General features: G+C 30.8%; 1 protein-coding gene and 3 long non-coding RNA genes across 4 annotated transcripts; 3 read left to right on the forward strand and 1 right to left on the reverse strand.

Annotated features, from left to right (window-relative positions):
* The first annotated feature begins 2,728 nt into the window (after window positions 1-2,728).
* On the forward strand, window positions 2,729-4,512 carry LOC108488394 (uncharacterized). Its single transcript, XR_001871749.2, has 4 exons — window positions 2,729-2,944; window positions 3,200-3,321; window positions 4,233-4,373; window positions 4,461-4,512. It is a non-coding gene; the product is annotated as an uncharacterized LOC108488394 (long non-coding RNA).
* Window positions 4,513-10,149: 5,637 nt separating this feature from the next.
* LOC128295539 (uncharacterized) lies at window positions 10,150-10,785 on the forward strand. Its single transcript, XR_008286043.1, has 3 exons — window positions 10,150-10,373; window positions 10,456-10,656; window positions 10,737-10,785. It is a non-coding gene; the product is annotated as an uncharacterized LOC128295539 (long non-coding RNA).
* A 122-nt stretch (window positions 10,786-10,907) lies between these two features.
* On the forward strand, window positions 10,908-11,766 carry LOC128295540 (uncharacterized). Its single transcript, XM_053031217.1, has 2 exons — window positions 10,908-11,005; window positions 11,161-11,766. The coding sequence occupies exons 1-2, from the start codon at window positions 10,979-10,981 to the stop codon at window positions 11,605-11,607; spliced, it is 474 nt and encodes a 157-aa protein (XP_052887177.1). The 5' UTR covers window positions 10,908-10,978; the 3' UTR covers window positions 11,608-11,766.
* Window positions 11,767-12,788: 1,022 nt separating this feature from the next.
* On the reverse strand, window positions 12,789-17,252 carry LOC108483947 (uncharacterized). Its single transcript, XR_001871167.2, has 5 exons — window positions 16,966-17,252; window positions 16,467-16,573; window positions 15,843-16,007; window positions 14,068-14,112; window positions 12,789-13,011 (listed from the first exon to the last, which is right to left on the reverse strand). It is a non-coding gene; the product is annotated as an uncharacterized LOC108483947 (long non-coding RNA).
* Window positions 17,253-24,081: the final 6,829 nt, after the last annotated feature.

A 24,081-nucleotide genomic window follows, 5' to 3' on the forward strand; every position in this document is an offset into this window, starting at 1 on the left:
AATATTAAGTGTATGTGATTAATAGAAATATGATAAGACAAAGCCTTAATAGGCGAGGAAGAAAATCCCGTTTGAACCTTAGGAATAGAATAGGATACAAGTGTGGTAAGTCATTGGTGAGTATGCACTTGAGTTATGTTATGAGTTGTGCAGGTATGTACACTAAGCCTATGAGAATGCCTTGGTATGTGAATGATCTATGATGGATAAATATGTGTTCTTACCATGATGGGTGAAATGATGTTGTATTAATTTTGTGAACAATGATCATGAATGAGTAACTTAGCCTTGACAGATTTGAGTTACTGCAGTAGTGTAACTTTAAAAAATACACTAAAAATAGTGGAAAATAAGTTAGAAGTTGAATAAAATATTAGAATAAAGCTTATTGAGTCTAGTTTCTTATAAAAGAAGCCGTGTAAGCAAAAGAATTTCCTATAATGAGATATTTGAAGTTGCGTGGGACAGAGTCAGAATGACTTTAAGATCCCCTATTTTGATTTGAGAAAATCATTATAAATTGTAAAACAATGGTTATGAGTTAAGATTTATATGATTAGAATACTTAATGAGTCTAGTTTCAAGAAAAATAGATGAGAACATTATTTGAGCCCTGTGCTATGAGATAATTGAACTTTAGTGCAGAAGGGTTGGAACTGTCAGATAGTGAATCAGGGGTAATTTTGAGGAATAAACTGTTCTAATTGGCTAAACCAAAAATTCTGGAAATTTTATGGTAGAGAGGTACATGAGTCTAGTTTCAAGAAAATTTAACAGAACTTAATTTAGAGTTTCGTAGCTCCAGATATAAATAATTTAGTAACTGTTACTCAAGAAGACAGCTGGTTGTGAACTTAAGAATATGTTGTAAACATTGATAAAACATGTTAATGAGTTGCTTATTGTTTTCATATGAATTTACTAAGCGTAAAGCTTACCCCCTTTCTTTCCCATGTTCCCTAGGGTTGTTAGGTTAGCTCGGGTTGGAGGCTGTCAGAGATATTATCACACTGTCGAGTTAACGATATCGGCGTAAGTAAATCCTAGTGTTTCGAGTCTATGGCATGTATAGGGTTTTAATGTTGAGTATGTGATGTTATGATTTAGCCAAAGGCATTGACTTGTTATTAAGGTAGTATATAGTCATGTAAATTGGCCTATGTCGGCTAATGATGTTATGGGCCTATATGGTTATTCTTATGCATGTATGTTATTATCTCTTGTGATGTGGCTTACAACCTGTATGCCTAGAGATTGAATTGGGATTTATTGATGAGTTAGTACCTGATGCAAGATTAAGTGATTGGTAAATAGTTAATAAGGCCTCATGAATGGTTTGTGGATATGTTTATGCATGCCTAATGATGGACATGAGGTTTGTGACATAATGATACTTATGACAAGTATGTGGCATTGATGTGAGTAAATTCTATAATATTATTTGCATAAGAAATTGACATGAGCATAATATGTTTGTAAATGTTTAAGAGCTCATTTATGCCATGTTGTATATTATTATATAAGTATGTGTACATATGTTGTGAGGGAGACAAATGGCTTGGAAAATAGCCTTGTAATTGTCTACACGGATAGACACATGGGTGTGTGTCTAGACCGTGTGTGAAACACGGTCTGCCCCAATGGGTGTGTGCCATAGCTGTGTTTTAAAGTCAGTGTTGCACACGGGCTAAGGGCACGGGCATGTCCCAAGCCACACGGGCGTGTGTGACTACACGGTCTATACCCACACGGGCGTGTGGAGCCCTAAAGCATGAAATTTTTTCAAGTTTTTCTTAAGTTTTTGGTTTAGTCCCGAACTGCTTCTAACGCATGTTTTGGGCCTCGTGAGCCTGTTTAAGGGACAAAATATATGTGAAATGAGAAGTTTTAAATTGACTAAAATTTTACGGCTAGGATTTTATGTGATTGATTAAGTTTAAGTCAGGTAACACCTCGAATCCTGTCCCAGCGTCGGATATGGCCGAGGGATGTTACAAATCTAATTATTTTAGGGTTTAAACAAGCAATAAAAATCTTGACGTTTATGGCTACATATTTAGGGTGTATGGAATTAGGGTTTATGGTTTAGAATTTAGATTTAAGGTTTAGTGTTTTTGGTTTAGGATTTAGTTTATAGGGTTTAAGGTTTAATGTTTAGGGCATTGGGTTTAAGGTATTGGGCTTAGGGTATTAGGTTTAGGGTTTAGTCTATTGGTTTTGGGCTTAATTATACTTATAAAAATTTGTGTCTAAATCAAAGGCATTAGGCAAAAAAATTTAACTTTAAATAAAACAACGCCGTTTTAGTTTTGCATTAGCGGCGAATTGTAAAAAATGCCACTAAAAATATGGGAAATTGAATAAAAATGTCGTCGTTTAAAGTGGCGCAGTAGTGGACTTAGCGGCGCTTATTTAAAAACGCCACAAAAAAATGATAAATTGAATGAAAACGACTTCGTTTTAGTTGGCGGGGTAGTGGAATTAGTGGCACTAGGTAATAAACGCCGTAATAGATCAGCATTAGTGGCGCTTATTAGAAAACGCTGCTAAAAATATGAGAAATTGAATAGAAACGACGTCGTTTCATGTGACCCGGTTTAGGAATTAGTGACGCTATGTTAGAAACGCTGTAAGAAATCAGTATTACTAGCACTTCTTCAAAAACACCGTAAATGTCATTTTGTTTATACCAAAACTGTATCGTTTTGGTTTCATCCGTTTTATCCGAATGCACTCCCCCGATACTTGTTAGTTTTCCCATTAGCAAAATTTCCCTAATTCCCTCTATTCCCCCCAAATCCCTAAATTTTCCCTAAATCCAAATCCCAACCGATCCGCTGCTGAAGACGCTGACCCTACCACTACTGCATCACCCTCGACTAACCCCTCTGCTACAGCCGTTAATTTCCTTAACACGAGACTATCTTGCTCGTCTTCTCTTCTGGTTAGTCCTGTTCTTCGCTACCGCTCCCTCTCTCCATCTCATTACTTTCTACTCCCTTTTTAAAATATTCAAAATGAAATATGTTTTATGGTGTGTAAGAATTCAATTGTTTCTGTTCCAAAGTTTTAACATGAAATCTAGGTTACTCGGCATATATTGCATTCAAAGATCTTTGGAAATGGAAGTTGATCACATGTTCATATGGCATGATATTATTTTCTGATGATTCTGATACCTCTCATTTCTTCCATGAAGGTGTATGCTATTGGGACACTCCCTTAGAGGCCTCGAGTACTGTCTGGAACTAATGGAACTTTTATCTTTGACAAGTAATATCAAGAATAACGACTGTGGAGGTGACTAGTGAGCACATCGGTGTGAGTTGCTTTGATTCGAATGCTTCTATCTGTATATAATCGGTCGATACTAACTTCTTTTTCTGGGAAAAGAAAAAGGATTTCCATTGAACAAGATTTGACCCTTCACTGTCTTACAGATGGAGAGTTTCTTAATGTACAACACTTCAAAAAATTAAGATTATTGCACTCACTTTTTTTGCTTATAAAATTAGGATTTTTATTTTCAACACTACATATTTAATACTCATTGTGATATATATCAAGGGAATAATAGTTTTAGTAGCAAAACAAGAAAGAGAAATAATACCAGAAATGTAAGGTAAAGGATGTAGAAACTGGAACCCCTAACTAGGATCTGACTTAATGACAGTAAAATAGCTTAGAGAAACAAAAAACAGTTGGAACCTTGACAAAGACAGTAGACAGCATGAAGCATTCAAGGAGAAAAATAGAGGAGTAGTCAGTAGACCCATACAAATGTGAAGTTAAGCACTTTTTGGGACCTGTATCAAGATCTTTAGTTTCATTAGATGCTAACTTCTTTAATGTTGGGATTAGGAGGTCATCGCTGATTGCTATCACCTTCAGCTGGAACCAGAACTGGATTTTGTTGTCTGAATGTTTACATAGCCTATTATCCTGTGTAAATGAAATATTGGAGCCTAAGGTTTTGTTTGATAACCTGTTGAAATAATTCAATTTATTGAAAATTAATACTTTCAGCAGTTTAATTTTTAAATGTGTTTAATAACAATTATCATAAATCATTTGATAGAGCCTCTTCAGTAAAAAATTATTGAAAAAGATACGTAGATAAGAAGTGACTTATTACCATGAAGAATACATTATTTTCTTTTACAATACTTTAAATTAATTACTTTTATTATTAGTTTGGATGTTAAAATTAATTTTGATTTTAATTTTGTCAGGTGAAAGGGGAACCAAACATATCTTACATCTGTTCTAGATACTATCGAGCACCTGAATTAATATTTGGTGCAACTGAATACACCACAGCCATTGACATCTGGTTTGTTGGCTGTGTTTTGACTGAGCTATTGCTTGGGCAAGTACATGTTTCATTGCATGCTTTTTTTGCTTATTTATATGAATTTTCCCTTTAAATTACTTAACAAAAACTATTTTTTTGACTCCAGCCTCTATTTCCTGGTGAGAGTGGAGTAGACCAGCTTGTTGAAATTATTAAGGTACGTTTTAGTTCAAAATTCTCATCAATAATAGTTTCATCATGATGATTTTGGAAAAAATTAATCTTCTAGGGCTTCGATTTTGTATAGATTTAATTATTGATTTTCCTTTCAAATATTGGATCATTTTACTTACTTTACATTTGCCATCTAGTTTTCTGCCTTATGTTTTCTGTTATCTACCATTCAGTTTGCCATGTTCTTTTTTTTGTAAAATTTTATTACCATGTTCTTCTATACAAATTAGTTGTGAACAAGATAATATATAGTTTTGAAATGAAATATGGAAGCAAAACTGAATTTGATGCCATATAAATCATTTCATTCACTAAACAATACGACTTGATTATGTTATATTATTTTTAATATCAATTATTATTATTCTTATTTTTCATCATAAAATGTATTTAAAACTGATATAGGATTATTTATGATAGTACTTTTTGTTTATTTTCCTTCTCCTTAGAATCTAAATTTTGATTTCCTTTTAGCTGATTGTTGATAGCGTAGTTGATTCATGTAATTATGTTTCATCTGCAATTCCTTTCGAAATCTCATATGGATTTGCAGCCTGTAATCTTACACTTCCAATAGTTAGAGTTTCATTTTTAATGTGATGTTTTTTTTAATAATTATCTCAATTTTAATCACTTCAAAATGAAATAATAAATTAAAATTTTTATTTCTTTGATATATTCTTCAATCAACATTAAAACTAATATTGTCATATTATATTTTATAATTTTAATTAAATTTATCTTTAAGCCATAACAAAATAAAAATGCATAGTAACTTTGATTGACGAGAATCTTGGCACTTTATTACTTGCTTTATTTAATTAAATAAAAAAAATGAGATGTGGAATTATTTTACTAGAGAAATTTTTAATAAAATAAAATACTATAAGCTTAAACTCTTATAGTAAAAGAATAAAAATGTACTTGATAATATAGTAGGTAATCTTAGGTACTTAATTAAATTAAATTGTATTTAAAGTTTTATTTTAAATATTTTATTTTATTTTAATCAAGAAAAATATTTTGTCTACTTTTATTTTATTTTTAAATTACCTAATTAAATTAAATTATATTTTTATTTTATTGTTCAAAAATTAGGCTTTACTTACTTGAAAAATACTTTTTTTAATTTATTTTAAGGAATTAGACCATTCATTCTGAGTTGATTTAGCATTCATGTGACTTAATAAAAATAACTATAATTGAGCACACATGATGGACTTAATTCAAAATAAATAATTAACCCTAAACTTGTAAATTTAATCCAATAACTAATTCTTCACTTCCTTGTGTTTTCCCATCAACACAATCACAATCGCATCAACATAAATATGTATCATATCTTACATAATTTACATAACTTACATAATACATAAATATATATCATATCTTACATAATTTACATAAGATAAACAACTTACATAATTTACATAACTTACATAATACATAAATATATATCATATCATAACTTACATAACTTAATTATACTTATAAATAAACAACTTCCGCGTGTAATTTATTGTTAACTTTAGATTTCAAGAACTACGAAATGGATAGGAGTTGAATGAATTTGTCAAGGGTAAGCAACGCCTATCGAAATGGAGTCTTTTCTAAATTTTGCATTCCAAAATGCAAGCCAAGAGAATATGATTCTTTGCCCGTGTAAGAAGTGTCGTAACATCAATTAGCATTTTCGTGAAATTGTCTACGAACATCTAATTGTTGATGGCTTTATTAGGCGGTATAAAAAATGGATTTTCCATGGAGAGTGTACATCTAGTGGAACTACTTCAACAATTAATCCGACTTATCCTGATACTGCTTACCATCAGTATGTTAGACAAGATAACATAGAAGGTATGTTGCGGGATGCATTTAATATGCACAGTCATGGTGAGCAATCGTTTCCACCTGACTTTATTGCATCCGATAATTGTAATATTGGTGGAAATGTTTTTTTCGAAACAGGAACAAGTACACCTGATGAGGAGCCAAATGAAGAAGCGGCGAAGTTCTACAATTTACTTAATGAAATGAACGAAGAACTTTACAAGGGATCAAAATATTCGAAATTGTCCTTCTACATTCGTCTATTTCACTTAAAATATTTGGAAGGGTGGATCGAAAATTCTTTTACAATGCTGCTAGAGTTTCTGAGAGAGATGTTTTCGTTTGCAAAAATCCCCCAGTCTTGTCAAGATATGAAAAGACTTATAAAAGATTTGGGCCTTGGGTACGATAAAATTCATAGTTGCCCAAATGACTGCATGTTGTACTAGGGTGATCAGAAAAACCAATAGTCTTGTCATGTTTGCGGTAAGTCTCGTTGGATGAATAGGAATACAAAAGATGCAAATGTGGATGAAGGTGTGGCACAGTTAAGAAAGAAGCCAGTCAAGGTTTTGCGATATTTTCCCCTAATACCAAAACTTCGAAGGCTTTTCATGTAGTCAAAGACAATCGATTCTATGAGGTGGCATAATGATGAATGGACTGATGATGGATTATTAAGGCATCCTGCTGATTCTTTAGGTTGGAAATCATTTGACACTAAATTTTCAAGCTTTGCAAGCGATCCTCAGAATGTAAGGCTTGGGCTAGCAGTTGACGACTTTAATCTTTTTAAAATCATGAGTACTTCCTACAGTACTTGGCCTGTAGTGCTTGTTCGTTACAATTTGCCTCCATGGATTTGCATGAAGCAATCTTCTTTTATATTATCTATGATTATCCCTGGAGAGAATGGTCCTGGAAATGATATCGACATTTATTTGCAGCTACTTATTGAAGAGTTAAAACAATTATGGTCGGGGTTGAGACATATGATGTATCGAGAAAGGAGAACTTCAATTTACGTGTAGCTTTATTATGGACAATTAATGATTTCCCGACTTATGCCAATTTATCTGGTTGGAGTACCAAAGAACGTTATGCTTGTCCTTGTTGTGCTGTGCAAACATGTTTGAAATGGTTATATAATGGGAAGAAGTTCTGTTATATGGGGCATCATCGGTGGTTGGATGGAAATCATAGATTTAGATTTCAGAGGACTTTATTTGACGGTACTGAAGAGTTTAGAGAAGCTCCTGAGCAGACCATTGGATCTGAAATCTTGTTCATGTTAAAAGATATGAATTTTAGTTATGGGAAGATGAATCAACCATCCAACATACAAACAAGGAGAAGATCGAGGGATGAATCTGATACTGAATCTAATGAAGAGGATGATCCTAATGAGGCAGACTTGTGGAAAAAAAGAAGTATTTTTTTGAGTTGCCTTATTGGGAGCATCACATTTTACGACACAATCTTGATGTCATGCATATTGAGAAGAATATTTGCGAGAACATCATCGGGACAATTTTGAATATCGATGGAAAATCAAAAGACAATCTTCAGAGTCGACTTGATTTAGTTGACATGGGAATTTGACGTGATCTTCATCCCCAAGTACTTTCGAATGGGAAATATCAGTTACCTCCTCCAATTTTTGCAATGCCGAAGGAAGAGAAAGAAGTGTTCCACACGGTGTTGAAGGATATAAAGGTCCCAGATGTATATGCATCAAATATATCTCGATGTGTGAGTCTTAAAGATCGAAGACTATATTCTTTAAAATCACATGATTATCACATCTTGATGCAAGATTTACTGCCATTTGCTTGACGGTCTGTATGTCAAAAAAGGTTACGTCCTGTATAATTGAACTTTCTAATATAATGAAAGTTATTTGTGGCAAAGTTTTGGATGTTGAAGAACTTGAGAAAGTATAGGATCGAGCCACTTTGACTTTATGCAATTTGGAGAAGATTTTTCCACCTTCCTTTTTCATATATTATGGTGCACTTGGTAATCCATCTCCCTCGTGAAGCAATAATTGGAAGACCGATTTTCTATCGATGGATGTATCCTATAGAAAGGTGCTAATTTATTTGTAAAGTATTCATTCATTCACCTCTATACATTTAGTTACAACTTTTGATAATGTTGTATATCGTGTTTAGGTTCCTAAGCAAATTGAAGTCTTATTGTTGAAATAAGCGTTATCTGGAAGGATCAATTGCTGAAGACTACTTGGCAAAGGAGTGTATGACCTTCTGTTCTAGATATTTAGAAGATGTTGAAACAAGATTGAATAGACTAAGTAGAAATGTTGGGCTCAATGATCCCAACTTTGCCGAAACTTATTTATTTCAAAGTTATGGAGAACCAATCGGTAAAGTTGAAATTACAGAATTAGATGAAAGATCTTGGGTACAATTACATAGATATGTTATTTTTCACCACGATTCAATTGAACCATTACGCAAGTAAGTTCTAGAATATGATAAATATTCATCTTTTTTATTTGTTTATTTTCTAACCAATTAAACCTCTTTTTAACATAGTGAGCACAAACAAATCTTGAGATCTCATTCACGCTCCCGAAGATTACAACAACGAGAGATTAATAAGTTATTCACAGAATCTTTCCATAAATGGTTAAGCCAAACGGTATGCAACTCAACCTTTTATTGACAAATAATAATGTTTTCTCATAACATTTATAATTACTCAATTTACTTTCGATTCAATAGGTTTGGAGTGGGAAGGACATTAATGACGAAGTTAAATGGCTTTCCTGAGGCCCGAATAGAGTAGTAAAAAGATATAGTGCATTCATCATTAATAGATTCAGATTTTATACAAAATATCGCGAGAGATTGAGGAGAACTCAAAATTGTGGAATAGTTGTGAATTCTTCAATTACAAGTTATGCTAATGCTAGGGACAGTAATCCCGTTGAGGGAGATGTGGAGTATTACAGACTTCTTACTGATATTATTGAGTTAGATTACTATGGAAAATGAAAAGTTTTTTTATTTCGATGTGATTGGGCTGATGTTAATACTGCTCGTGGAATTAAAAACGATCAATTTGGTTTTACAATGGTGAATTTCTCTCGATTGATTCATACTGGAGAACAATTGATAGATGAGCCGTATGTATTTTCTTCTTAAGTGAAACAAGTTTTTTACTTGAAAGATCCAACTAATGAGGGTTGGTACGTTGTACTCTGAAACACCCCTAGAGACTTGTTTGACATGGACAATGGAAGTAGAGATGACATCGTCGAAAGATCAGAAACTTTGACTTTTCCAAAACAAAACTTAAATGAAAATATCCCTAGTAATAATACACAATTTCAATGGGTTCATTAGGATGTGGATGAAGATATTTATGAATTATGATGTAGTAAGATTTTACGATTTTTAATTATATGTAATATTATAATTTTAATCTTGCTCATGTTATATAATTTAACTATTTTATATGTACTATTATTGTTGTAATTTGTTAATAAAATTTGAACTATTTTATGTGTATTGCGGGAAAAATGCGTAGAAGAAGATTACGAGATTTAAGTATTGTCCGAATACTCCAAATTCGGAAGAAGCAAATAGTGAACAGCGAGATGTTATTGGATCTTGAATGTGCCGGAGACACTTGACGAACCTGCAGAATTTCAAAGTAATGTTAAGTTTATTTTACATGTGTGTTGACTTTTATTATTGATTTATTTTTCATTTTTAATATAAATAATAACATACCGTTTTCAGCTGAAAGTGGTGGAATGCGCAGAGGTCGAGGACGTACGCTACTTAAAGATTTATATGACTTAAATCCTGTCAAGCATGTCAAAGCAAGTAGAAACAGTCATGGTCAGCCTGTTGGATCTGAAGCTCGACTTTTAACAGGCTATTTGGGCATTATAGCACGAAATGCCAATATGTTGCCCATCAACTACGAATCATGGCATCACATGCCTGATAGCAACAAAAATCAAGCTCTCGATAATATTAAGGTAACAAAACATCTAATTGTTATTTATAATACTTTGGTTTAAGTTTCATTTATATTTACATTCTAAACTTGTGTTTTTTTAGGAGAGATTTGCTTTAGAGGTCTCGGATGACTATATCAAGAAGGCATTGGGTAAAAAGTGGAGAGACCATAAAAGCACTTTGAAAAAACAATATTTTAAGAAAGACATAAGCCTCGAAGAAAAATTGCGAAATGTCCCGCCAGGAATGCTGAGGTACCAATAGGAAGATGCGGTTAGATTCTAAAATTCAAAGAAAGGAGAGGTATTACGTACTTCCAAATTCTTATAAATTTTTCAGTATATAGTGTTTACTATATATGTAATAATAATTACATTATGTAGGACCGTGAACGAGTTGGAACAAACAGCAGGCAAAAACAAAATTCACGCATTACGACGAATTCGAGAAGTTTTGCTTCAGAATCGAGGTGAGGTATTATGAATTTATTAATTCTATCAAATATTAATGACTTTCTACTATTAAATAATATTTTACTACTATATTGTAGAAAGTCTCGTCTGGTCAAAAAGTTGGACGCCTTCAGCTTTTTGAGATTACGCATAAGAAGAAAGATAGATCTCCTATGACATCCGAAGCTGGAGAAATTATGGTATATTTACTTAATAAAATTTGATTTATTATAAATATTTATAATGTTTAATTATAATGGTTTTATTCGTCGTTAGTAGTTTTAAATAATGTTAAGTTATGTTGCATTCCTTTTTATTATATATTTCGTTTTTAACTCTTTGATTGATTTATTAGGAGAAACTAAAGGAGAAAAAGACGGAATATAAAGCGATTGTTTTGACTGATAGTTCTGTTAATCTTGAGAACATTGATAACATAATTATTACTGAAGTTTTGGGTCCTGAAAAGCATAGTCGGGTTCGATTTCAAGGATCTGGTGTTACCCCGACCCAATATTTTGGATCCGGCTCCCAGCAATACATGCCTTACAGGAGTCAAACTCAAGCTGAAGTTCAGAGGTTAAGAGACCAGATAGCTCAGATGCAAGCGAGCACAGTTGAGCAAATTACCGAGGTTGAAAGAAAATATGAAGAACTCCAGCAACGACTTAGAGCGGATGCAGTAGCAAGGAAGGCAGCGGCAGCAGGGAGGGAGGTAGCGGCAGCAGCGAAGGAGGCAGAGGCAGCAGCGATGGTAGCAGAGCAGAGCAGAAAGTATGATGAGCTCCAGCTACAGCTTTAGCATGTGATGCAGATGTTTCAGCAGTCGCAAAAGCCGTCATCTTAGGCATTTGTTTTCTCGTTGTAAGAATATTTTTAACATTGTCACATTTAACATTATTGTAAGAATATTTTGACTTATACTTCATTTATTAATTTACATCATATATCTTTTGTTGAATTTGAAGTATCATTTAGATTTAACATTTTTTTGTTGTATTTTTTATGCTACATTTGCTATTTTTGGTTGGATTCAGTGTTATATTTGTTGTTTTTGGTTGGATTTAATGCAAGAAGGGTTGGATATTGGTGAAAAATGTATATTGCAAATCTGCCAAAATTAGCGGCGTTTGTAACAAAAGTTCCGTTAAAAGCCATGACTTTTAGCAGCGTTTCACCCACAAGCGTCGCTAAAAGCCATGACTTTTGACAGTGTTTTAGGGCTTTCAACGACGCTTTTCCCACAAAAGCCCTAAAAGTTATGATCTTTTGTGGCCTTTTTTTCAAATAAACGCCGCAAATTATTGTGGTGTTTTCTATAACGATGTTTTTTGCAGCGCTTGTGAAAACACCGCAAATAGTTCTAGCGATGTTATATTGATATAAAAAATTTGGACTGGTGCTTCATAATCGTTGATATTAATTATTTTTACATGATAGTTAATATAACCATTACTAGGTATAAATAAGTTTTATATTTGTAAATTCATGTTGAATTTTTTAACTATTTGTTTTAATTTATTTTGTAGACTTATGTTAATTTCTTATCTTTGAATTTTATTAAAATATTTCGCAATGAACTATTTATTATAAAAATCACTACACCATCAAAAAAAAAAAAGCACTTAGTCCCTAAATGTTAGGCATACAAGTAGTAGCTACTAAAGCAGTATTTAGACCACAACAACCGCACTAGAACATTCACTACAGCAAAATTAACTTTTAGCGACGTTTTTACAAGCGCCGTAAAAAACTCCACTAAAATTTGCGGTGTTTATCTAAAAAATGCCGCTAAAGGTCATGACCTTTAGCGACACTTTTTCCACAAACGCCGTTAAAGGTCATGACCTTTAGCGTCGCTTTTCCCACAAGCGCCGATAAAGATCATGACCTTTAACGCGCTTTTCCCAAAAATGTCGCTAAAACAAGTCGTGAAAATACAAAATATATATTATAAAATATTATAAATGAAAAATATAAAAATTTAAAATTCAATATAAATATATATCCCACCAAACAGTAAGTTTATCAATAACAATCAAACAAAATACCACACTTATCATACTACACCAGAAATCTAACAAAATACAAATAGAACAAAATAATGATAGAATGCACACTTTAAGATCAACAATTAGCTCAAACAAGTCGTCACTATGCATGAATTCAGCTAATCCTGGACCATGCATCCAACAAAAACTCAAACCTGAGAAAAAAGAAACAAAAGTTAATGAATGACATACGAAGGCAAAAACCAACCAAAATAACAGAATCAGATTCCAGTTATTATGAAAGTAAATAACTTATCTTAAGATAAGGTTCTTCTAAATTCAGAACCCTAAATCAAATTAATAATAAAATATGCAATTAACAAGTCAACGTTAACGCCACATATATCATCAAATTCACAACTTAATATACTCAATACATTAACATAAATAACATCACATTGAACAATGAATTTAACACATTCAAATAGATCAATTTTAAGCTCACTAATGGTTAATTTAGCATGTGAATAGCATATAAATGTTTTGCACTTACAGCATGGTTTAATCAACTTCAAGTAGGAAATTAAATGCTACAAATTTCCAGCATTCAAAATCATATATGGACAACATTAATATGACATTTTTGAGCACCTTAAAGACACATTTGAAAAATTTGAAGAACCATTTGAACAACCACATTCGAACATCTTAAAGACAACTCAATTTTGTCTTGTTTTGGACAACCTTACAGGTCAGCAAGGCATGTGTTAAACCACGCCTAACATGTTTATTTCATCATGCTTTGAACAACAATAAACAACCATTAAGCATTATATTAAATCAACTCTTCAACACATTCGAACAACATAAAATACATCATTCGAATATCATAAATCACAACTTTCAGACACCATAAATTGCAACATTTAACACCTAAATTTTCAGCATTTAACACATAAAATGGTTTTCTCCTTATTAAACACTTATACGACCGTCAAAGCCAAAGTATGCACCTGTAAGCCAAAGTCAGGCCAGTAAGGAAATTACTTATACGACCCTCAAAGCCACATATGTCAAAGCACATTAACTGATCTCTTTGAATTATGATATGGAAAGATAAATTTTTAATAATGCCACCTTAAAGCAAGAATCAGAATTTGTTTCAACAAAAGAGAAATAAAACATTGTTGCTAATAACCGAATAGAACAAAAAAAAAATGAACAGCAAAACTGCACAAGCTCAGGAGCAAGAGAGAATTAAAGAAACTAACCTCTATATCTAAGAATATCCTTTTGCTGAAAAGAATCTCAATTGTCTGCAATAAATGCATCACCAAATACATATATATGAGAAAATGAAAATAATATTCCATAGTTAACTCATATCAAGAAAAACTAAAGGTTTCACAATACAATGGAATGCTTCCGTTATTTAACAAGGAACAATAGTATTAATTTGCAAAAGGTAGAACAGAAACATGCTGCACTACTATTGTTTAACGTTATATAGAAATTATTCTTTAGTTCTAATATCTAAAATTACAAGCACAAAAGGCAATATCAAGGTCTGATGAACAGTTAGATTTGAGAAATATTCATTGGTAATATCACTTAAATCTGTAATCAAACCAAATATATTTCTAAACCAACTAAAAAGGACTATAGAAGGACCAATACAGAATGAGAAAAACCACACCAAATATTTTGAGAAACTTGAATGAACAAATAACATTAAAAAATTTCCACGACTGGACCAAAGAATAACAATGAGGTAATATCTATATTAACAATACAAATCAAAGAAATCTAATTTATACTAGATAACAAGCAGACAGTATGATACAGGCATGGGGGCTTCTTACCTTACTCGCACTTAAGATGTCATCAAACTATTTTAAAACTGCTGGGGAAGCCAAATGGTCAAGCTTAGCTCCCAATATCGCAATGGGCAGCTTCTCACATGCAAATATTCCCACACTATCATTGCAGCTTTTTACTATACTAGTTCATATATGTAGCAAGTGTAGTTAGCTGGATGTCTTCAATTTTTAGTGAAACATTTGTCTTAGAACCTTAAAAGCTGCTAAGATTTAATTCTCTAATCTAAGTTTGCTATGGCTAAAGACTCGATAAACTATGAAGTCGAAATAGATTCTAATTAAGTAATGCTAGTAAAACGGGAAAGCTCTCTTAAAGTAATCATCTAATAACTCCAATCATGCCCAAAACTTCAATTTTTGCATTAAGTGTATCATCAAAACAGTTTCATGCTATAGATTATGGAAAAAGCACTCTTGGCAATCATCATTGAAGGACAAGTTTTCTCATCTCAAGAAAGTTGCGTGAATGTGCTAATGGTATTAGGTCCCAAATATTTTAATAGTGAATTGATGCACCATAGATGAATTTATTTAGGTAAGTTGTAGAGTTGGTTCATCATCAAAAGTAGTATTTGGTATTCAAGGTCATCAATATTGCAATGTTTCTCAAACATGATAACCTATAAGATACAAGTAATATTTTATTAATATAACTAAATTATAATATTAAAATTAAAATACTAAATAACATTTTAATTTGAAAACAGAACTAAATCTATTAAAATTCTGAAAAATAAGAATTATATTATATATAACAAATTTTTTATAAAGTTAAAGAAAGCATGGAATTTAGTTTTGAATTTGATTCAAAAATATAATTCTGAGAAGGTAAGATATGATATGAAACAATTAAAAATTTGAGAGGAAATTTTAGTTGCTGAAAGAAAAACCAGTTAATGAAAAATGGAAAAGAATGATATACAAAAAAAACCACTTGTTTAGTTCGTGTTTCTTTTCACGGGGCCAAACATTTTATGTTCGTATACATAAAAATTATCCTGGTTTGCAAATTGTTCGCAACCTCCATCACGGAGTGCAAAATATAGCATTTCTGCGGCTAATATCAATTAATAAACTTGTATAGATTTACTCGCAAGACGAGTTACTAAGAATCACTATTAGCATTTCCCATGGAACAATCAAAATAAAGTAACATAAAATTTTACCTCTTAAATTTTCGATAGATTGAACGACTTCATGCAGTTCATTGATGATCTTAAACCGAGTAACTCAGTCTTCATGCAACGGCTTGACCACTTCAAGTATTTCCTTGAGAGTTGACTCCACTTGATTTTGTGAATTCATCTTTTTTTTACTATATAACAATATCACTTAACAACAAAAATTTGCTCCCTTTAAACTCAAAGTTCATAATTGAAACATAAAAATTTAATAAATAAAAAAAACACAAAAGCCCTCATAAAAAACATTGATTAATGACAATAAAAAAAGTATGAGAACTGGTCACATAGAGATCATATGGATTAATAATCATAAGTATTAACAAAAAACAAAATAAAAAAGCAAACCTTTATTGACTTAATTATCAAATTGTACAAATATATATATGCAGGCATTGACAAATTCACAAGTTATAATGCAAATAAATCCAATGAAAGTAAATTTACAGAACATTAGAAGAGAAACTTTGGGTTAAATTAAACCCAACGAATCAAAATAAATTCTTTTTTAATAATAGAGCTAAAGTCTACACTCATGCATTTAAACAAACACTTAGAAGAAATAAAATAATCACAAAGAAAAATAAAGAACAAAAACAAAGAATTTACCTTGAAAAAATCAATAAAAAATCAACTCCCAACTCCCATTAATCCTCATCTTTTGGGGTTCTTTTTCTTTTTTTGGATTGAATTTCTTCTCTCAAATTTTGAAGATCCTGCACCATCAAAAGAAAGAAACACACATATATACCTATAAAAGACAAAACTCAGAAATATTTCCCATTGCTCTTTCATAGAAAATAACAAAACAAATTACTATTATTTGACTATAGACATTAACTGTTTTGTAGAGGAAACATGTGGGTTTTTTTTTCTTTGATTTTATTTCCTTAAGGAAGGGGTAATCTTTTTCTTTACCTTTATGGAATTAAAGAATGATTCAGAATTTAGAAGGAAAGAGAGAAAATGAAAATAGAAAAAGTGGGAAACTAAGATAGATAAATAGACAGCCAAGAGTCAATATTAGTGCTTTGCTAAGTGGTAAAGCTTGTAAAGAAAAAACGGATAATGATTTGATGACGATGATGAGGTAAATCCTAGTACGTACCTTGGGTCCTCTTTCTGTATACTTGATAGCATATCTCGACGGAGATACAGAAGTGAGCTGCCGACGGAGATGCAGAGGGCTACCGATTTGGGTAAATTGGGGGAAAAAATAAAGGGAATCGGGGTAGGGGAGAATGGTTTGGGAAAAATAAAATGGGGAAAAAAAGAGAAGAAATTTCAGGTGAAATTTTAGGATTTCATTGGGGAGGGAGAAGGGAACTGATTTTGGGAAAAAGGAGGAGGGAAAAAAAGAATAGATTTCATGTCAAATTTTGGGATTTGGGGGGTGGGGGGTAAAAAGACACTGTTTTGGATAAGACTTTTTGCAACGCCACTATTTCTTATCTTTCATTTCCCTTTACACAGAGCGGCGCTATTTTACTTCGCTAAAATCTATTATTTTATTTTAATATATATAAAATTTATCATTATCTCTTAAATAATTTAAACTATATTGATAATTTTAATATATTAAAATAAATATTATCGTCTTTACAATTATATAATAAATTAATTAATATATAAATTAAAAAATTACTCATATATTCAAAAAACTTTAAAATTATTTTAATTAACAGTATTTTATATTTTTATTTTTGACATGTATTTTTCTATGTTTTTACTTTCAAAATTTTTCAAATGTTACTTCAATTTTTCAACAGTAAACCCTAAATCTTAAACCCCAAATCATAAACTTACACTCTAAACCCTAAATATATATATTAAAAGGGATAAAAGTAACTATATATGAATTTCGGTTTAATATATAAATTGTAGACGTGAAATTCTAATTGTGATTTAAATGTATAGTTGAAACTTTAATTTTGATTTAATCATACATATTTTTAAAAATAAATACATCAAAAAAATTTATATTGAATAAATATAAATATTTATGTATGCAATATCTAAATATAAAATGATATTATATCAACAATTGTGTTAATAATTCACAAGAACTAGATCAAATTAAAGTTCATGTATACAATTACACACTAAACCCTAAACCATAAACCATAAACCTTAAAATAGTAACTCATAAACCTTAATCCCTTAACCATATACTCTACACAGTAAATCCTAAACTATAATGATAATTAATTTAATATTTAAAATTAATATTATCTCTTTTACAATTATATCGAAAAATATTTATCATATAAATTAAAAACACAAATTAATCTAATCCCTAAACTCCTAAACCCTAAATCTTAAAACATAAACCATTAACCTTGAACCCCTAACCCCTAAACCTTAAACCCCAACCCCTGAACCATAAACCATAATCCCTAAACCCATAATCCATAAACCTTAAATAGTAACTCATAATCCTTAAACCCTTAACCATATATCCTAAACAAGAAACCCTAAACTATAATGATAATTAATTCAATATTTTAAAATTAATACTATCTCTTTTACAATTATATAAGAAAATATTTAACATACAAATTAAAAAACAATCAGTCATATACCAAAAATCTTTAAATTATTTTAAATAATAGTATTTTAATTTTTTCATTTTAACAAATATTTTTCTATGTTTTACTTTCAAATTTTTCCTACGTGTCATTATTTTTCTTGAAGAATTTAAATATTCAATTAAAAATAAATTATATTTTAATATAAATCAACCAGTTAAATTATAAATAGACAGATGAAATATTTTTTTGCAGCGTTTTCCAAAAAGTGCCGCTAATATTCGAAATAAAGCGGCATTTTTTAAAAAGCGTCGCTAAAGGTGTACCTATAGCGGCGTTTTATAAAAAAGCGCCGCCAAAGCCACTAGAAGCTCAATATAAAATGACAGCATTTTGCAAAGTTTTTTGTGGCGTTTTTTGAAAAGCGCCACTAACACTGCTTAAGCTCAATATAAAATGACAGTGTTTAGCATAACTTTTTGCGGCGTTTTTTTAAAAAGCGCCGCTAAAAACGCCGCTAAAAACCTGTTTTGGTGTAGTGATTATAACTCTACATAATTGAGCAAAGATTTAACAATTCGGAACTTAAATATAATTAGAGAGTATTTCCAACTCATCAAAACTATACTCTTTCTTTAACTAATCAAAGCCAAATAAATTGAACACAAAATGGTTAAGTATTGTTGAACAATGCCATTGCTTTTTAAATGTGTGGACCAATTGTACATGATACAAAGTACTTCTTGTGACAAACTCAACAAGGAAGCAACAACACACCATAATTGAACAAAAAGTTCCAAGTGTTGCAGCAATAACAAATAAAATAAAATTTCAGGAATGGATTTAGAAATGATCATGGTCATTTGGCCCGGCCGCCTCAAGGCCCGCCTAAAAAATGGGAGGGTTTGGGTAAAATATAGGCCAAAAATGGGCTTGGGCAAAAAAACGAGGCCTGTTTAAAAACGGGCAGACCTCGTAAGAGTTTTTTTGGCCGGGCCCGCCTTCACCCGACCAATTATATATTAATATATAATTTTTTTATTTTATTTTAATTATTTTAAATTTTTAATATAACTATTTTTTATTATATTGTTAATTTGTGTATTGTTTTAAGAATTGTTTTAGTATTATTTTATTTATTTTAATATTTATTTTAATATTTTTAAATATATTTGATTTATTATATTTTTAAATTTTTTATTTAATAAAATAAGAAAAAAAATTAATATGGGTCGGGCGGGCCGGGCTCGGGCTTAGTAATTTTATTTTGGGCGGGCTTGGGCAAAATTTTAGGCCCATATTTTGGGCCGGGCCAGGCCCGGGCCTAGTAGACGGGCCTAAAATTTTATTTGGGCCCGGCCCGGCCCATGATCACCTCTAAATGGATTATCCCTTTCTTATTTAATAGCATATTTAAATAAAAAGATAATATCTAATAGCAAGGAAAAGAGATTGGCAATATCTTCAGATGGAAAAGTTAAAAGTAGAATTAGAAAGTATAAGCTCATGCTTATAAATTAAAAAGAAAACCATAAATGGTTACAAGGTTGAATGAGAGATTCCTTTGTAGTTGATTTATCCCATCAACATTAGGGTCGCTTGAATAATATTTCATTTGCTGGCTCAAAACCCTAAAAGATTCATCGTTCATGTCATAAGGAAGGGCTGAAAATATCGCTCAGCCATAAGTGTTAACAAATTAATCTCCAATGAATCCAAGAAATGCAAAAGGAATTCATTTAGCAAAAACCCACACCATGGCCAAAACTATTCATCATTAACAACAATTTTGACCCAAAAAGTTGCTAAAAAAAGAGACAAAAGTATAATTCTCAATTAGATTCGTGAAAAAGAAAACAAATGTTGTGCACAACACATGAATTCTCGTCTCCATCTCATTCAATACCCAACTAAAAGGGAACTATTCATTCAAAAGCAGAAGATGAATGATAACTTTCGGTACATAGCACTGATGGCACTTTCAAGGTTCAACTTTATTCTTAATTGCCTATCTTCATCTCTAATAGTTTCCCTTTCAAATCATAATTACTTTATAAAGCAATTGAAGTTGAAACGTAAACCTATGGCGTAAATCAAATATGAGTTAACTTTCAAATATGGTAGTTGACGACCTTGACGAAGCACTTGACCTGCGACTTCCTGGTTGTTTTCTTGGCAGAACCCTTGCGGTTAACCTTGTTGGGGGTACTTCTTTATCCCTGAAACCAAACAGTGGCCATAGGGATGATGTAGTAGGAAGGTCCATAAAATAAATTCTCAGTAACATAGAGAGTCTTTGATGAAAGGAATGGGACACTCATGTTTATATGTTCCACATTGGCTTTTATAATCAGGAATAAAAAGCAATTCTCAACATCTCTTCAATGAAGAGAGTAATTGTTATTTCAAGTTTCCTCTTATCTCTAGTTTCTTTTTGTCTAGTCAATGGAGAGATTGGCACGATTTCTGGGGTTCAATTAATGCATTGGGAATCATGGTCAACTAGCAAGGGCCGAAAAAACAAGATTTAAGGTTAAGGTAGCCATGTTTCAATCATGCAAGGCAACTAAAGACACACCTCCCTCTTGAGCAATTCTAGTAATTTGCTGCTGCCTCGTTGTAGAATCCAGTGATTTGAATTGGGATCATCAACCGACGTTTTTACATGTATCCTGCTTATGTTTACGATGATTACTTCTATAGATAAACGAAATTGAAAGGGCAGAATACCAATGGGAATCCCCTAAAAAATTATTAGTTCCGCAATAAGCTGGGCTTTGCTTTTGCAAAAGATTGATGCACACAAGTTATTGCCAACACACCCGTAGCAAAGCAGAATTGTTTGTCGATCAGTTATATAATAATGTCTTCAACTTTGAGGGCAATGGAGCATTATTCTGCTTTGAGTTAATGTCACAGTTAATTCCTAAACTTTCACCAAATATACAATGTCGTACCTGTACAAATAAAATGTCAAATGCTGCCTTGTATCCATCTAATTCCATTTATACTGGATGTTGAAATTATTTTGATTTTTTTTTTCATTTTCTATTTTTAAGCATTAAACAAAATAACTTACAAAACCAAAAGTGAAATAACCTAAAAACTCTGACCACCCAGAATTTCAAAATCAATTCAGTCCCTTGGGTTTTATACTTATACAATAACTTTTAAATATAAAAGACATAAATGGCACAAATGTTAAGTAACACAAAATCAAAATAAAATGGCTCTGTTTGTTGAAGAAGAATCCAGCTTTTCCTCCTGCAAAGGTTTTACAGATACTCTATTGGGGTTGGCCATTTATAGTTTGATCTCCATTCAATTAAGCCCAAACTAAAAAAGTATTTAGCTGGATCACTTATTAATGGCCCAATGGAATAACTCAAAAAATAAATATTTTCATCTTCGCATTGAATTAAAATTTCTTTTACATTTTCTACACTTATTATATTTAAAATTTATTCTCACTAATCAATCTATTTACTTTTTAATTTTAAAATTTAGATTCAATTGTTATCATGTTAAAATTTCACTGATGTGTCATTTTAAAATTTAAAAATGCACTTAATAGTGATTAAAATAAATAATGTTGAAAATGTTAAATGTATTTCTTTTCTTAAAATCATCCATTTAAACTTTTCGTGATAAAACAATTTTCTTTTGTTGGAGTGGTGTTTTAAGAAAAATTGGCATCAACATTGAAATTGAAATTTAATATTTAGACTAATTAAAGACATTATAAAAGTAGGACATCAAATTATGCATATAGATTAAATCAAATTTTAGCATAGTATAGGGACCAAAATTAAAATTTAACAGTTGTCTTGTCATCTTAAAAAAAAAAAAGCAAACCGTCTGTTTTAGGATACTTGGTACATTAAAATTATATATAATTACACAATATTTTAATAAAAATTTAATGATATATTATTTTTGATATTATGCATGTCCATCTTATTGTTTATGTTCAGGTTTCATAGCTGCCCCTCCCAATAATATTATTTTCAAGGTTACTAATGATATTAACTATTAGGACTAACTAATCTATAAAGTATATATATAGGTACAAGTTTAGAGAAACTTTTCAATAAATAAAATACCCTTTTTAATTTATTATATTACTAAATTAACATTATATAAAAATAAGTTTTTATTCAACCATATTGTTAAGTTGAAGTTGAATTCAACGTATTAAAAATAACTAATATTAATTAATTAATTATTATAGAAAAATCATATCAATAATTATTATTACATAGATTATTTATTGGTTCGAACTATGCAAATGAGTATATTAATATTTATTAATAATAGATTTTTTTAAAATTAATTATCATTTAATTAATGTTATAGTTATATAACAATTAAAATTAAAATTTATCACTATAAATATCATTTGACACCTAAGAATTTTAAACAAATAGCATCCAAATAATATCATAAAAAATAGAGATTATTAATATTGATTGTAACACCTCGAATTTCTAATATGGCACGTGGCTAAATTTCAAACTCGAATATCGAGGAAATTATGAGAATTTATATATAGAATGATTCAAATAAGATATTTTATATAATGAGTTTGCTATGGGATATGGAATTATGTGAAAGGAGTTGGAAAAGTGACAATATGACAATAAGGATTAAATTACAAATTTTAAAAAGCATGAGGATTAATGAGCAAAATGATCTGAAAATAGAAAATATTCATTCATATGGATTAATTTGACATGAAATGAATTGGAATATGATTTAGTGTAATGAAAATCACGTTGAGACTAAATTGAATTTTTTTTGAATAGTACAAGAATTAAATTGTAAATTTCTCAGTTTGGAGAGTTAAGAGATAAAATACAATTTTCACCACTCATGGAGTTATAATAAAGATTTATGATGAACTATGGGCTTAAATTGGTCTAAGTATCAACTTTGAGAAGAAAATGTTGAAAAGGGGGTGAAAAGGAAATTTTGCCACAAAAGGGTAAATTGGTCAAACTTGTTCAACCACGGGTTTGGTTATAAAAACACTAAATCTAACACTTTGAGATTGTAGCACATCATTATCTATTTTTTTCTAAGTGATTATATCACGCTTTTAGATTTTGCAAGTTCAAGAATCAAAATTGACTTAGTTGTCAAGTTCAAAATGAACCCCAAAAAAAATATATAGGTACCAAAGCGACTCTAGTTGTTAAGTTCAATGGCCAATGTAGATCTACTTACCAAATTTAAGAGTCAAAAGTTACATTATCCCTTCTTTTTCCATGGTCATTAAGAAAACAAACTTAAATGAAAAACAATTTTTAAGTACAAAGTGGATAAAAAAAATTACAGGAGCTAATATAGAACTAAATACCAAATTTATGCCATTTCTTCCAACAGATTATGTGCTTGTAGAGGTTGCATGAATTAGTAAAATTATAGTCCTATTATCATATATTTTTAGAACTAAGTGTTTGGAAGTGATGAATATCCCTTTGTTTGCCTTTTTGATACTAATCCCATATATAATTATTTGCAGATTATTAAGTTCCAATTATAGAATAGAGTAAGATTGAATTTGATACCCCACTTTTTTTTTTTTTTTTTTTGATTATGAAGGTACTTGTTTTCCTTTTCAGCTTTTTTGGGTTGCGGATCTTGATTGAGATTGCATGGATGTTCATACTCATTTATTACAACCATTCTCAAAA

Source organism: Gossypium arboreum, chromosome 7 (genome assembly GCF_025698485.1).
Source record: "Gossypium arboreum isolate Shixiya-1 chromosome 7, ASM2569848v2, whole genome shotgun sequence".
NCBI lineage: Eukaryota > Viridiplantae > Streptophyta > Magnoliopsida > Malvales > Malvaceae > Gossypium > Gossypium arboreum.

Bases quoted from the DNA above. Each gene is read 5' to 3' on its own strand.
- LOC128295540 (XM_053031217.1), top strand. From the start codon at position 10,979: ATGACATCCGAAGCTGGAGAAATTATG. The intron at 11,006-11,160 runs GTATATTTACTT...TTGATTTATTAG, and splicing joins CCGAAGCTGGAGAAATTATG to GAGAAACTAAAGGAGAAAAA.